General features: G+C 48.1%; 1 protein-coding gene across 1 annotated transcript; it reads right to left on the bottom strand.

The window, feature by feature from the left end:
- Nucleotides 1–471: 471 nt before the first annotated feature.
- Nucleotides 472–16,076, bottom strand: psmd12 (proteasome 26S subunit, non-ATPase 12). The gene is made up of 11 exons (XM_084465230.1): nucleotides 15,888–16,076; nucleotides 15,476–15,535; nucleotides 13,784–13,912; nucleotides 13,168–13,275; nucleotides 12,075–12,179; nucleotides 11,304–11,453; nucleotides 10,623–10,757; nucleotides 10,293–10,405; nucleotides 4,994–5,168; nucleotides 3,624–3,701; nucleotides 472–1,070 (listed from the first exon to the last, which is right to left on the bottom strand). The coding sequence occupies exons 1-11, from the start codon at nucleotides 16,020–16,022 to the stop codon at nucleotides 861–863; spliced, it is 1,398 nt and encodes a 465-aa protein (XP_084321356.1). The 5' UTR covers nucleotides 16,023–16,076; the 3' UTR covers nucleotides 472–860.
- Nucleotides 16,077–17,247: the final 1,171 nt, after the last annotated feature.

Below are 17,247 nucleotides of genomic sequence, written 5' to 3'. Positions count from 1 at the left end.
ACGCGTGCGCGCGTGCATACACATCGCTCGTCCGTCGTGCTCGTGGACGCGTGGAAGAGGAACTCGGGCCCGGACGGGTAGAAGACCAAACTAAGTTTATCTCACTGGGATTCGGGGACGGGACGCGGAGCCGGGCGCCGGGACTCCCGCTGAGCTGTTCGCTGCGTTATTTGTCGACTATCGGTTTGAATAAAAAGTGTTCCTGTGCAACAGCAATAGATGCCCCCACCCTGCATAACAGAACGATATGGACAGGTGTGTGTTATTACACCAAGGCCTTTATAGAAGGTTTAAAACATAAATACTAAACTGATAGCCAATCTGACTTTGATTTTGTTGAACAACTTCACTTGTAATTATGTAGGTGGTTAGCGCAAAGTCTCATATCAAAGATATGTTATCCACTAATGAGCTGTAAGATAAGTCAAGTATACAAAGTAGAGCAGATGAATAAACCAGGCAACACTTAAGTGCAGAGGAAGATGTTCACTAAACATATAGTTTAATGTTATTTCAAAGTAGACATTAAAAATAAAACTTTATGCCATTCTTTGTGACAGCAAGTTGCAACGAGGCTGCACCTCTAAACACACCGACGTGGAGAGCTCCTCCCTAGCGGAGGCCGCCCCGCTGGGCAGCGGTCCTCCTCTGGGTCAGGGTGACGGGGGGGGGGACACGCTGGAGCGCTACGGGCCGCTACTTACTCCGCAAATTAACCAGGAATTTTATCAGCATACAACGTCCACCATCTGACTGCGTGTTCAAAACATTTTTTTCACAAATACCAAAAAAAAGAAATATCAAAAATGCGCATGAACAATGTTAACCAAAACAACAGAGATGCGACAGTTTGTGGCGGTTCACTGCAGGTTGTGGATCATCTCCTCCTTGGCGATGAGGTGCGTGGTCTTGTTGACCAGAGACATGAGCGAGTTGAGCTTGTGGGACCAGTCGTTGAGCAGGTCGTTGGGGTCCTTGGGCCGCTGGAAGTTGATGATGCCGGCCAGACGGTCCACCTTGGCATAGATGGTCTTGTTCACCACCAGGGAGGAGAGGAACTCCTCCGACTCCTGCAGGGCACAGACAGACGGACACAGACAGACAGATGGACAGACAGACAGACAGACACAGACGGACAGAGACAGACAGACAGACAGAGACAGACAGACAGAGACAGACAGACAGACGGACAGACAGACAGAGACAGATGGACAGAGACAGACGGACAGAGACAGACGGACAGACAGACAGACAGACAGACAGACACAGACGGACAGAGACAGACGGACAGAGACAGACAGACGGACAGACACAGACGGACAGACAGACAGAGACAGACGGACAGACACAGATGGACAGAGACAGACAGACAGACACAGATGGACAGAGACAGACAGACACAGACGGACAGACAGACAGAGATGGACAGACAGACACAGAGAGAAAAGGTTTAGGGGGGTATTTCTGAACGCTGCAGTACTTCATACATGAAGTCGTAAAACACAACTGCTTTGCTCCAGACGGAATATAATTCAACTAGGAGTAAAAATATAACCCCAAAACAGAATAAAGCCTAAAAATAGAGAAAATAAGCAAAGTGTTCACAAACATGAAGTTAGAATATCTATACCATAAAAATATATACCATAAAATATATATATATATATATATATATATATATATATATATATATATATATATATATATATATATATATATATATATAAGTAACCAACCATAAGAATCAGAGCCCCAAGTAGCACAAACACACAGGTCTCTGAGGTAACCGTAGTAACCGTAGCACGATGTACCAAAGGATGTCCAGGTCCTGACTAGAGGGGGGGCTTGTTGTTACACCTCCTCTGTCCAAAGGCTTCATCCTAACTACTGATTATCAGCCCCACGCAGAGAAAGGGCTGGAGACTAGAGATGGGCGGTTGGTGGTTGCAGCCGCGGATCGGGGGAGGACGTGAAAAAAAATAATATTTTAATTAAATTCGGACGGGTGGCGGTTTTACTGATCAAATTAAAAATAAATATATATATACATATACATTGTTAAGTATTGTTATATATTGTTACCTACCTCCGAAAAAACGAACACACTATGAAAGTCAAATTTTCATCAGGCAGTAATTTGGCCTGGTTGCGCGTGCGCATCAGAGACTAGACGGAGAGAAGGCTAGAAGGACTTTGTGTGCTGCTTTGTTTATTGTCGGAGACGCTGTGCAGGCGGAGGTGGTACGTGAAGAGCTCAACAAGGGAGAACTAGAAACCAGCCGGTCGTTGTAGCCTACCGGTCGTTGTAGCCTACCACTCGTGGAATAAGGAAATTAAAAGAGATGATGGAGTGATTTGACTCAGAAGTGACATTGGTCAATGGCAGCGCGAGATGTTCACGTTAAACTTCTAGCTCAAGAAAGAAGGTAAGAAAAACAGTGGGAAAACTTTGATTTGCAAGGCAAACAACAGTTTTGGGGTTGTTAATTATGTACCATTAAAAATGTGAACTTGCATGTTGCACTGTTGTGCGGCTGACTTGCAGCGAATATCAGAATCAATGGGCTGGAGTCGGCGTTTCTTTAACATCGAGGCTTTATAGCCTCAGCAGCGCGTCGCCTGTAGACCTAAAGTCAACCGGCGGACGGCGGGCGGCGCGGTTTTGAACATTGGTCAAAGCGTTGGTGCGGACGGATGATGCGTTTTGTGATGCGGTTGCGGATGAAATAATAGCCCATCCGCGCAGCTCTAGTGGTGACGTAATGATGAATTTCCTTCTTAAGTAAACGTTTTTACTGCCAAATATGCCCGTCTTATGCCCGCCTTTTCCCCGGCATGGTCCACGCGTTTACACTGACCTAGGTAATATACCGGCTTGATTTCGCACCCCAATTGACCCTCCTGGACCCTACACATAATGGCGGTATTTTGATGCGATTAGACGCTCCGTGGTTCCGGGGGGGGGGGGTAGAGGTGTTGCTGTTGTCTCTACAACAGAGACAACGCAGTGATATCAACATGAGTCGTTCTAACTGGAGAGACGGTGAAATCCACGACCTGCTGACCATCAGGGGAGAGAAGGGGATGCAGTCGCATTAAACGAAGACGGGGAAAGACGGTGCGATCTACGAGAAAGACGCAGAGGAACTGTCCTTACGAGACTTTTGTCGGGATAAAAAAACATGTGGTCAGCAAAATAAAGAATATGCTGGCGTTTTTGAACTTGTAAATAGTTAATCACGTTTGTAGCCTACACTCAGATGTATATTCATTCTTGCATGATCGTGTCTTGAATCATAAAAAATAAAACATTCTGAGTATGCAAGTTATTCTAAAGAGGTCTGCTCTCCGTGCGTAGCCCCGCCTTCTCCTGTGAACCAGGAATGCCGGCTCGGTTTTACACAGGCAAGGCAGTGAAATTGCCGGGCGTGCCAAGCCGCGAACGTACCGGCTTGGCAGTGTAAAAAGGCCTCGTGCCACAGTGGATCATTTGATGGTGATGTTTAAGCCATCGACGACCCGGCTTTTAAAACTCAAAAATTCATTAGCCAACAAGTAGTGATATGAAACCATGTAAACAAACAAATGAATCTTGATCCATGGCAACAGTCCAGTGGGCTTACGTCTACGGAGAGGTCCAGGAGGCTGGCCATGCGCTTCATTGATATCCTGGTGTAGTACTTGGCCATTATTCTAATGTTCTGTTGGAGAAAGAAACAGGAAACATTCAAGAGTTCGTACATATTTGAAATGTTTTCTTTCTATTAAAGCTTCAGTGAACAACATGTGTGTGTTAGCAGTCCATCCTATGGTCACCAGTGTAGAACCGCCCTATGTAGAACCGTCCTATGGTCACCAGTGTAGAACCGTCCTATGGTCACCAGTGTAGAACCGTCCTATGGTCACCAGTGTAGAACCGTCCTATGGTCACCAGTGTAGAACCGCCCTATGGTCACCAGTGTAGAACCGCCCTATGGTCACCAGTGTAGAACCGCCCTATGTAGAACCGTCCTATGGTCACCAGTGTAGAACCGTCCTATGTAGAACCATCCTATGGTCACCAGTGTAGAACCGCCCTATGGTCACCAGTGTAGAACCGTCCTATGGTCACCAGTGTAGAACCGCCCTATGTAGAACCATCCTATGGTCACCAGTGTAGAACCGCCCTATGGTCACCAGTGTAGAACCGTCCTATGGTCACCAGTGTAGAACCGTCCTATGGTCACCAGTGTAGAACCGCCCTATGGTCACCAGTGTAGAACCGTCCTATGGTCACCAGTGTAGAACCGTCCTATGGTCACCAGTGTAGAACCGTCCTATGGTCACCAGTGTAGAACCGTCCTATGGTCACCAGTGTAGAACCGTCCTATGGTCACCAGTGTAGAACCGTCCTATGTAGAACCGTCCTATGGTCACCAGTGTAGAACCGTCCTATGGTCAGTAGAACCGTCCTATGGTCACCAGTGTAGAACCGTCCTATGGTCACCAGTGTAGAACCGTCCTATGGTCACCAGTGTAGAACCGCCCTATGGTCACCAGTGTAGAACCGTCCTATGGTCACCAGTGTAGAACCGCCCTATGGTCACCAGTGTAGAACCGTCCTATGGTCACCAGTGTAGAACCGTCCTATGGTCACCAGTGTAGAACCGTCCTATGGTCACCAGTGTAGAACCGCCCTATGGTCACCAGTGTAGAACCGCCCTATGGTCACCAGTGTAGAACCGTCCTATGGTCACCAGTGTAGAACCGTCCTATGGTCACCAGTGTAGAACCGTCCTATGGTCACCAGTGTAGAACCGCCCTATGGTCACCAGTGTAGAACCGCCCTATGGTCACCAGTGTAGAACCGTCCTATGGTCACCAGTGTAGAACCGTCCTATGGTCACCAGTGTAGAACCGTCCTATGGTCACCAGTGTAGAACCGTCCTATGGTCACCAGTGTAGAACCGCCCTATGGTCAGTAGAACCGTGTCCTAGTAGAGGATGAACTCACGTGCTCCACCACGCGGTTCTTGAGGTCCTTCCACCTCTTCTCGCCCTCCTCCATGCTGCAGAACACGTCGGTGGCGGGGCTGTCGGGGGAGCCCTCCCGGAGCTCCTTGCCGTAGTCCTCCACCAGCGAGGCCCAGCGCATCAGCTCCAGGGTGGTGAACTGCTTCAGCAGGTCCCTGCAACACCACAACACCTCCATCACAACACCGCCACCACAACACCACCACCACCACAACACCGCCACCACAACACCGCCATCACAACACCGCCACCACAACACCGCCACCACAACACCTCCATCACAACACCTCCATCACAACACCGCCATCACAACACCGCCACCACAACACCTCCATCACAACACCGCCACCACAACACCTCCATCACAACACCTCCATCACAACACCGCCATCACAACACCGCCACCACAACACCGCCACCACAACACCGCCACCACAACACCTCCATCACAACACCTCCATCACAACACCGCCATCACAACACCTCCACCACAACACCTCCATCACAACACCGCCACCACAACACCTCCATCACAACACCGCCATCACAACACCTCCACCACAACACCTCCATCACAACACCGCCACCACAACACCTCCATCACAACACCGCCATCACAACACCGCCACCACAACACCGTCATCACAACACCGCCATCACAACACCGCCACCACAACACCGCCATCACAACACCGCCACAACACCTCCATCACAACACCGCCATCACAACACCTCCATCACAACACCTCCATCACAACACCTCCATCACAACACCTCCATCACAACACCTCCATCACAACACCGCCACCACAACACCTCCATCACAACACCTCCATCACAACACCGTCATCACAACACCGCCATCACAACACCTCCATCACAACACCGCCATCACAACACCTCCATCACAACACCTCCATCACAACACCGCCACCACAACACCGCCACCACAACACCTCCATCACAACACCTCCATCACAACACCGCCACCACAACACCGCCACCACAACACCTCCATCACAACACCTCCATCACAACACCGCCACCACAACACCGCCACCACAACACCTCCATCACAACACCGCCACCACAACACCTCCATCACAACACCGCCACCACAACACCATCACAACACCGCCACCACAACACCTCCACCACAACACCGCCACCACAACACCGCCATCACCACAACACCTCCATCACACCACCTCCATCACAACACCGCCATCACAACACCTCCACCACAACACCGCCATCACAACACCGCCATCACAACACCGCCATCACCACAACACCGCCATCACCACAACACCTCCATCACAACACCGCCATCACCACAACACCTCCATCACAACACCGCCATCACAACACCGCCATCACCACAACACCGCCATCACCACAACACCGCCATCACCACAACACCTCCATCACAACACCTCCATCACAACACCGCCATCACAACACCGCCATCACAACACCTCCACCACAACACCTCCACCACAACACCGCCATCACAACACCGCCATCACAACACCTCCATCACAACACCGCCATCACCCGTCAATCACAACACCTCCATCACAACACCGCCATCACAACACCGCCATCACAACACCCGTCCATCACAACACCCGTCCATCACAACACCCGTCAATCACACACATTGGGGACATTTCCACATTCAGGTGGACCTGCGTGTATATTTGGTTATGTAGTTACATCCACCCACTTCTTTCAAACAATGCTCAAACCCTGAGAAAGCCTATTTTTTCCCGGGAACGCCCAGTAACATTTGGTTGCCTGTCAAAGGCATACTGTTTCAATATGGACTCATACGACATGCTGCTTTGACCACTTTGCACTGCAGAGGATTAGTCTGCCAGCTCAAGGCTTTCCCATACATTGACTTTTACTATTTATTTTTGCGAAAGTCTGTTGAATATCCAATATCCTAAACTATACTTTCAACCCATTTCATATAAAAAGACCTATTGGACCATGACAGGTCCAAACCACTTGTGACCTCACACATTGTGCCACCACCTATGGCAGTGCCAATAGACAGCACATCGTCTGGTCACGATCGTCCACTGTAACCCTAAAATCATTGCCTAAAGCTCTCTATAAGGTCTATGCTGCTTATTATAATAAGCATACCACCCAGTCAATCCTACTTTTACTCTAGGCTCAAAATGGACACGTTACGGGCTGGCAGAGAAAATGATTGAGATATGATTCACGGAAGAACGGCTGATGCTAGCATGCACCACTTGCTCGATAGAAAAGAAGTAGGCATGCAAGAACTAGTTTAGAACGCCTACTTTCAATTTCGAACAAACCCGCGTACATTCTCTTAGAGTCCGTTGAGTTATTGAAGTCTTCTCAGCAGTGATCTTCACATGACTTCATTGAATCCTGTTTCATTAGATATAGTATAGCACTACATACAGTGGGGAGAACAAGTATTTGATACGTATAAGTATTTTGATTCCCACTTACAAAGCATGTAGAGGTCTGTCATTTTTATCATAGGTACTCTTCAACTGTGAGTGACAGAATCTAAAACAAAAATCCATAAACTCACATTGTATAATTTTTTATTAATTTGCATGACATAAGTATTTGAAACATCAGAAAAACAGAACTTCATATTTGGTAAAGAAACCTTTGTTTGCAATTACAGAGGTCAGACGTTTCCTGTAGTTCTTGACCAGGTTTGCACACGCAGGGATTTTGGCCCACTCCTCCATACAGATCTTCTCCAGATCCTTCAGGTTTCGGGGCTGTCGCTGGGCAATGCAGACTTTCAGCTCCCTCCAAAGATGTTCTATTGGGTTCAGGTCTGGAGACTGGCTAGGCCACTCCAGGACCTTGAGATGCTTCTTCCGGAGCCACTCCTTAGTTGCCCTGGCTGTGTTTCGGGTCGAGGTCATGGTGGAAGACCCAGCCCCGACCCATCTTCAACACTCTTACTGAGGGAAGGAGGTTGTTGGCCAAGATCTCGCGATACATGGCCCCATCCAGCCTCCCCTCAGTACGGTGCATTCCCCAAAGAATGATGTTTCCACCTCCATGCTTCACGGTGGGATGGTGTTCTTGGGGTTGTACTCCTTCTTCCTCCAAACACGGCGAGTGGAGTTTAGACCAAAAAGCTCTATTTCTGTCTCATCAGACCACATGACCGTTTCCCATTACTCCTCTGGATCATCCAGATGGTCATTGGCAAACTTCAGACGGGCCTGGACATGCGCTGGCTTGAGCAGGGGCACCTTGCGTGCGCTGCAGGATTTTAATCCATGACGGCGTAGTGTGTTGCTAGGTATGGTGTTCTTTGAGACTGTGGTCCCAGCTCTCTTCAGGACATTGACCAGGTCCTGCCGTGTAGTTCTGGGCTGATCCCTCACCTTCCTCATGATCATTGATGCCCCACGAGGTGAGATCTTGCATGGAGCCCCAGACCGAGGGAGATTGACCGTCATCTTGAACTTCTTCCATCTTCTAATAATTACACCAACAGTTGTTGCCTTCTCGCCAAGCTGCTTGCCTATTGCCCTGTAGCCCATCCCAGCCTTGTGCAGGTCGACAATTTTGTCCCTGATGTCCTTACACAGCTCTCTGGTCTTGGCCATTGTGGAGAGGTTGGAGTCTTGTTTGATTGAGTGTGTGGACAGGTGCAGTTAATACAGGTAATTTGTTTTTCTTAAAGGTCCCATGGCATGACATTTTCACTTCATGAGGTTTTCTAACATTGATATGAGTTCCCCTAGCCTCCCTAAGGTCCCCCAGTGGCTAGAAATGGTGGTAGGTGTAAAACGAGCAGTAGGTATCCTGCTCCGCCTTTGAAAAACTGAAGGCTCAAACGCACAGATTTGGGATCTGGCCCCATATGTCGTCATATGGGGCCAGGTTACCTCCCCTTTCTCTGCTTGGCCCGCCCAGAGAATTTGGCCGCCAATGAGACAATGAGCTAGGACCATGCGAGTGCCACGTGTGTGTGTGTGTGAATACACACACTGTAAAGCAAGTGTTCTTTGTTATTTGGATAACCGTTCTGCTGTTGGTGTTATGGCGCATAACACGCAACACAATAACGCAAGCTTGCATAAAGCTCCCATTTGGTGAAAAGACTAGACTGCGTCGGGTTCTCTGAGGTCTCTGGTATTTCCACAACAAGACTCGTAGTGGGGGATATCTCGGCCATGGTTGAGAAGGAATTGGGAACCGCGACATGGAGGAGAAAAGGATTGTTGCCCAGGATTGTCCGCTGGAGCCCCGCTGCCCGCAGCAGCGGGCAGCGGGGCTCCAGCGGGAGACAACCCAGAGCAACAATCCCTTTCTCCTCCACCTCGCTGTTCAGTCTGAACTTAATATTGACGCGGCAGAACCAGAGGCGTCTGAGAACCCGACGCAGTCGTTTGAGATTCATAATATCATCCGGAGGCGCAAACAGCTTTTGACCATGATAATATATATTATATTATATAGATATCTAAATATAATATGATATTATTTAGATATAGAGCTCCAGGACTCCCGCCGGAGCACCCAGAGTGTTCTGTGTTCCACTGTAAACACTAGCGCATGGTACCGTAGCCACAAGCTGCTCAGGGCCACGCCCCCACCCTCCACCTGGACCCGCCTCTAAAAACGGCACGTTTGTGGAGAGCTCACTGTGGGACTGGCTCGTAGTGGCTGTAACTCTGCACCAAGGCTGCATCTCTTGAACGTCTTCAAGTACTGTATTAGGGGCCCACTAACACCTATATTAAAGCATCCATAAAATAGCATGCCATGGGATCTTTAAATAAAAACTAACAGGTCTGTGAGAGGCGGAATTCTTACTGGTTGGTAGGTGATCAAATACTTATGTCATGCAATAAAATGCAAATTAATAATTTAAAAATCATACAATGTGATTTTCTGGATTTTTATTTTAGATTCCGTCTCTCACAGTTGAAGACAGACCTCAACATGCTTTGTAAGTGGGAAAACCTGCAAAATCGGCAGTGTATCAAATACTACCCACTGTATATACGCATTACATGCATTATTTAGCCCGCTGGAAAACTCCCAAGTGTTTTGGCTTTTTCAATGTCCTGCCCCGCAAGCCGCTCACCGTCCACACAGAGGCCATGAGCAGCGGCTGGAAGAGGCCATGAACCCTCAGACCATAAAGGAGCAGCCGGTCTCCGCACCACAAGAGCCTCGTGTGGTTAACGGCACAACAGAGAAGGCACCAACCTCTTGTACTGTGGCTCAGGGTCTTAAAAACAGCATACCTGTATTTGGGAAGCTCTTCCAATTTCTTGTCGGTGTTGATTCTGTGCACGAGGTCCGACTGCTCGTTGTCATAAGGCGCCAGGATGACGTACAGGACGACACTCTTCAGGGCCTGGAGAGACGTTACAGGATGGTCAAAGGGGGCCTTAATGGGGTTGAACACCAGTTCACACCGTGGCTGTTCCCATATTTAACATTTATACGACTCAAGAGAATCATTGGGAGTAAAAAATGTAGAATCCCAAACGAAGTGCTCCACTACCCTTTGTGAGGGTCTTCTTTCAATGACCCCTCACTGGGAGGGTTGAGCTACATCAAAGGTTTTCTACCTGCTGCCACTTGGCATTGTCCTCCAGAATGCAGGGTGTGTCGTAGATGGCCCGGAAGTGTTTACAGATGGACAAGTAGGACCCCTCGTGCTGGTCCACCTGAATCATCAGGTTGTAGTACTTCAGCTTCAGCTCCTGGTAAACAAAGAGACCAAACAGTGACTAGACAGTAGAGCGGTTTCACTGAGGCAGGATCCATCAGTCAACAGCAGAAGGTCGTCTTTTGTGGTCCCATTATGATATTTGTTTGTTTGTGTTCATGAGTTTGCATCATCTGAACGTTGCAGTTATTGCTGCAAAAAGAGCGAGCATAAGAATTTGAACAGCGACAGCCTTTAGCCTCTACCGCAGCATCCCAACGTGGTTCACCGCGCAGAATTGAGCTGAAAGAAACTAACCAATGTTCAGTCAGATCCCAACAGACCTGGCCCTCGTCACAATCACAACCGATTATCAGATATAGGGCTGAACAGAGGAGCGAAGATTAACTGAAAAGTTCCAGACTAAAAAAGCATTTGGGAATTGGTCAGGCAATGTCAGGCTAAGGGTCCCCACTGTGCTAAACTTTAATAGTGATGTGAAGTGTTGCACGTTATGTAGTGCATCCTGTTTCATGCACAGCGTTACCCTCTCCTGCACCAAAGCCAGTACCTGGAGCCAGTGAAGCCCGCCCTCACATACCTCGGAGCCCTCTTCTTGGAAGAACTTGGTGTTTATCTTTTTGCTGATGATCTGGGTGCGGATGTAATCCTTGACCGCGATGCACAGCCTCATCTGCTCCAGGATGAACTCCACCTTCTCCTTCTTCTCCATGGAGCCGTAGGTCTCCACCTAGAAACACATGACAGAATGAAACTGGTCGTCAGGTCAACTCTCCTTCACCAGAACCTTTAGACAACTAAACGACACGTTGTGTAGTTCAACACAATAACCGCTCCTCTCTCCCACTCTGACTCTGGTTTCCACCGTTCTCTTCATGCAACTACTCAACTCTAAAAATAAAAATTGTATTTCTCTGTATAGATCCTTTCCATGATGTTAGAAAATAAATCAACAAGGTTATCATTACCATTCTAACATTGTTCTTTTCACCTAAACTGGTGGTGAAATACGGTCCAGTTTGAAGAGCCCTGAAGTTCTCCTTTAAATTCCTTCCCGGGTTTACCCAAGTCGCCTCTTCCAATCGGATGAATCAGTTCAATTATCATGCCAGATTCCTTCTTACATTTCAGACTCAATGAGAGGGATGATTAAGGACTAGTACTTTTTGTATCCATAAAGTCTTCAACTCTCCAAGTCCAAGCTATAAAGTGCCTTCAAGTCAGAGTGTCAAAAGGGTGACATGAGGGTGACATGAGACATGTGAGTTTTTCACACTTATAGGCACAATGGGCGGGGCACCCGATGGGCCAATCCATCTCATATGATGACCCGTTCTCTCCCATCTCTTACCTGCAGCTCCTGGAGGATGGAGGCTGCCTCCTTCACGTCTCCGCTCTGCTCCTTGATGTTGGCCAAGGTCTTGGTCAGCCTGGCCCGCTCGATCTCCACGTAGATCTGAGAGACACGAGCCGTCAGTTGAGCATTTCTGGGAGCTGTAAAGCCGCATCTAAAAAGGGGTGATATCATGCTTTCCCCATTTGCTTTAGACCAGGGTGTCAAACTCAAACTGGGGGGGGGTATTACGGGCTGACAGAGTTGTTGACGGGGGGGGGGGGGGGGGGATTGCAATCTGCCGGAGTTGAGGCTGTTATATAACATCTGTATACATGTTTTACGTCTGCTAAAGACCGAGCCAGGGGGAGTATTCACACCCAATAGCCACGGCAGCTACGTAAGCATCGTGACATCATAGCACCGCGACAGTGTAGCCTGCTAATAAATTAAAACACACAGAAAATAGAAGAACGCAACACATTAAACAAAGAGCAACAATGGAGGACATCCAAGAAGGACGGAAAACTTTGGCGCGACATTTTCTATAATAAGCTAAGCTTTCGTCATGGTCCAGAAATACCTCTCGGGCTCTGGGTTTGTTTTGATCCCCTTGTCTCACAGAAGGGACGATTCTGTTGACCAATCAAGGGACAATGTGTGTAGCACCACCTTTTCGGCACCCTTTCAGACTGCGAGTACCGAAAATAGGAGCGGCTCAGCACGCTTATTTTGGGACCCATCTCAAATGTTGGCAGTGGAAACGCCAATATAAGAGAACCGTGCTGCACCAAATTGACCCGCTCGGTGGAAACGAGGCATAAGTGCGTGAAACAGCTCAAACTTTACTTCGGTAACAGTGTGATGTCCGACTGCTAAAAAAAGCATGATATGGGATCTTTAATTCACCCTTACATTGGAAAATGAATAAGCTAAGGACCAGAGTAGCCAAGGCCACATATCAATACAGGTCACATGCCCCACCATGGTAGTGGACTCTCCTTCATCGGCCGGCCTCAGATACTTCCATGCTAATGTAGGAAAGACTGCACAGTTTCATACCTTTTCACGTCAACAACAGGAAGCAGAAGGTTCTTGAACCAACACCCACCTTGCCAGCCGTCACGGTGCGCAGCGTGTCGATGAGTCGCAGCTTGATGGGGAGGTCGCTCACTTCGTCCACGTACTTGTAACATTCTTGAACCATCTTAGCAACAGCCTGTCAAAGCCCCAAAACCACAAGGCTCAAGAAGAGGCCTCGTGAACCGTCACGTCTGAGGTGGCTCACTGCTATCAGAGAGAGGAACTACAACACGTCTACAAAGTGGACTCTACTACAGTAAGGCTCAAATGTACCAACACTCGAATGGAACCCACTCAAAATAATCACTCTTCATTCAGAGGCAGCAGTCATCCATTCAGAGGCAGCAGTCATCCATTCAGAGGCAGCAGTCATCCATTCAGAGGCAGCAGTCATCCATTCAGAGGCAGCAGTCATCCATTCAGAGGCAGCAGTCATCCATTCAGAGGCAGCAGTCATCCATTCAGAGGCAGCAGTCATCCATTCAGAGGCAGCAGTCATTCCATAGTCTTCACATTTCAAAAAGACAGAAATGGATCAACACAGGAACTTTGCAACATGGCAGCTGAACTTATATTTTGGGTGATTTCTGCCAAAGCGTCTCCAGAATACACCCAAAGTGTGCAGAGTGGCGCCAGTGTCGGACCTGCTTGAGCTGACTCCTCCTCTTGGACAGCAGCATGATGTTCTCGTTCAGCGCGTCCCAGTCTTTGGCCTCGTGACACATCTGAACCACGGCCACCAGGATCCTGGACGTGGACACCATGTCTGACGCCTGAACACGAGAGGAGAACACAACGGCTAATAGAAGCAGAGTTTCTACTGGCCTACTTCTACCAAGCATTTGTACTACTGTCCCCCGCCTCAGTTAACATGTTTAAACAAAGACGTGCAGCAGGGCTTGGCTTATTGTACACTATTATAGATTAGTGAATGTTAAACTGTATACCGTACCGTTCTGGTCTGTTATACTGTATACCGTTCTGGTCTGTTATACTGTATACCGTACCGTTCTGGTCTGTTATACTGTATACCGTTCTGGTCTGTTAAACTGTATACCGTACCGTTCTGGTCTGTTATACTGTATACCGTTCTGGTCTGTTATACTGTATACCGTACCGTTCTGGTCTGTTATACTGTATACCGTTCTGGTCTGTTATACTGTATACCGTTCTGGTCTGTTATACTGTATACCGTACCGTTCTGGTCTGTTATACTGTATACCGTACCGTTCTGGTCTGTTATACTGTATACCGTACCGTTCTGTTAAACTGTATACCGTACCGTTCTGGTCTGTTATACTGTATACCGTACCGTTCTGGTCTGTTATACTGTATACCGTACCGTTCTGGTCTGTTATACTGTATACCGTACCGTTCTGTTAAACTGTATACCGTACCGTTCTGGTCTGTTATACTGTATACCGTACCGTTCTGGTCGGTTAAACTGTATACCGTACCGTTCTGGTCTGTTATACTGTATACCGTTCTGGTCTGTTATACTGTACACCGTTCTGGTCTGTTATACTGTACACCGTTCTGGTCTGTTATACTGTACACCGTTCTGGTCTTTTATACTGTATACCGTTCTGGTCTGTTATACTGTACACCGTTCTGGTCTGTTATACTGTATACCGTTCTGGTCTGTTATACTGTACACCGTTCTGGTCTTTTATACTGTACACCGTTCTGGTCTGTTAAACTGTATACCGTTCTGGTCTGTTATACTGTATACCGTTCTGGTCTGTTATACTGTATACCGTTCTGGTCTGTTATACTGTATACCGTTCTGGTCTGTTATACTGTACACCGTTCTGGTCTGTTATACTGTATACCGTACCGTACCGTTCTGTTAAACTGTATACCGTTCTGGTCTGTTATACTGTACACCGTACCGTTCTGGTCTGTTAAACTGTATACCGTACCGTTCTGGTCTGTTAAACTGTATACCGTACCGTTCTGTTATACTGTATACCGTTCTGGTCTGTTATACTGTATACTGTATACCGTTCTGGTCTGTTATACTGTATACTGTACCGTTCTGGTAAACTGTATACCGTTCTGGTCTGTTATACTGTATACTGTATACCGTTCTGGTCTGTTATACTGTATACCGTACCGTTCTGGTAAACTGTATACCGTACCGTTCTGTTATACTGTATACCGTTCTGGTCTGTTATACTGTATACCGTTCTGGTCTGTTATACTGTATACCGTACCGTTCTGTTAAACTGTATACCGTTCTGGTCTGTTATACTGTATACCGTTCTGTTAAACTGTATACCGTACCGTTCTGGTCTGTTATACTGTATACCGTTCTGTTAAACTGTATACCGTACCGTTCTGGTCTGCTTCTCCAGGGACAGCAGCCCCTCCACGGCCTCCTGCAGCTTGCCCTCCTGGGACACACAACACACGGCGCTCATTCATGGGCTCACATCGAGGAACGCATACATTACAGTATTCATGTATCACCGATGATCACATTCGGCCCTTAAACGTGACAGCTAGCATTGAAGCTAGTCGAAGTTAGCATTAGCTCGAAGCTAACGCTGTGGCGTGCTAGAGAGCCGTGAGGGACCAGGGCCCACAGTCCCCACCCGGTGGACCTTATCGGAGTTAGTCCCCGGTACTGATGAACGAGCCCCGGGGCTGGACCCCGGTGTGGACCACCGGGCTGGACCACCGGGCTGGTCCCCGGGCTGGACCCCGGCGGGGACGGAGACAGGCCGCTAGCGTGACTCAGCTCACCTTCGCCATCCTCTCGCACTCCGGGAGCCGCTGGTCCACCGTGGCGCTGTAGTCCACCTCCATCTTCACCATCTTCCCGTCCGAGCGCTCCGCTCTCTCCGCTCGTTCTTCGGTCGTGTTTGCCATATTGGTCATAAGTCCTGCTGAGCTTCTGTCGCTTCTGCTTCGAACAACAGTTCCTTCACTATTGTGCTCGTCACGGAGGCGGCCGGGATCCGGCCAATCACAAGCGAGCTGCGAGAGCTGTCCGCGGCGCCTGTAGGACCCGGACCTCCCACGTGAGGCGTTTGAGGCTCTTAATAAAAGTCGGAAACATTCGGGAATTGCCGGAAACATTTCGGAAACATTACTGAACAATAAAATCTCTGCAAACGACGGTATCAGCAAAGCTGAAAGTGTTTCCGCAGTATCTCTATGTATGTTACAATAATAAAATGTAACTTTTAGGTCTGGATTTTTGTAGAATTAAGCCAAAAAGCCGCTCGGAAACATACTACAATATCCGGAAACAAAACTTTGCATTCTACTTTTTGGAAAAGCGAACTGCTGTTTTCCAAACAAACAACACAACCGAAAATGTCAATGTCTGTGTGACAAACACTGACTGTTGTACAGCCTTATCAATTGAAGTTAGTAAAACAAATCATTTAATTTGTGCTATAATTTTTATTCATGTCATTTGGGCCATGTTTTGCAAATCCACAGTTCAAATTTTCTAAACAGTTGGCTGCCATTATGCGGGCATTATAGAATGTTTACAGCCGTTATTTGGCCAAAATCAATCAAATGTTGAATTATGAACAATGATTATTCAGCTACACTACGGAAACACTTCCAGCCTTGCTGATACCGTCGTTTGCACGTAAAGAGATTTTATTGTCCAGGCCTGTGAAAAAATGTCCGAAATGTTTCCAGCAATTTCCGAATGTTTTAGACCTTTAGTCAGACAAGGTGTTTGACCAGAAGATACCCTCACATGAGGGGTTTGACCAGAGGACCCTCACATGAGGGGTTTGACCAGAGGACCCTCACATGAGGGGTTTGACCAGAAGACCCTCACATGAGGGGTTTGACCAGAGGACCCTCACATGAGGGGTTTGACCAGAGGACCCTCACATGAGGGGTTTGACCAGAAGACCCTCACATGAGGGGTTTGACCAGAGGACCCTCACATGAGGGGTTTGACCAGAGGACCCTCACATGAGGGGTTTGACCAGAGGACCCTCACATGAGGGGTTTGACCAGAGGACCCTCACATGAGGGGTTTGACCAGAAGACCCTCACATGAGGGGTTTGACCAGAGGACCCTCACATGAGGGGTTTGACCAGAGGACCCTCACATGAGGGGTTTGACCAGAAG

The sequence above is a fragment of the Micromesistius poutassou genome, assembly GCF_964030765.1.
Source record: "Micromesistius poutassou genome assembly, chromosome: 3".
In the NCBI taxonomy this organism is placed as follows: domain Eukaryota; kingdom Metazoa; phylum Chordata; class Actinopteri; order Gadiformes; family Gadidae; genus Micromesistius; species Micromesistius poutassou.
The sequence above is the reverse complement of the archived record's forward strand: the minus strand, read 5'-3'. Positions and strand labels throughout refer to the sequence as shown.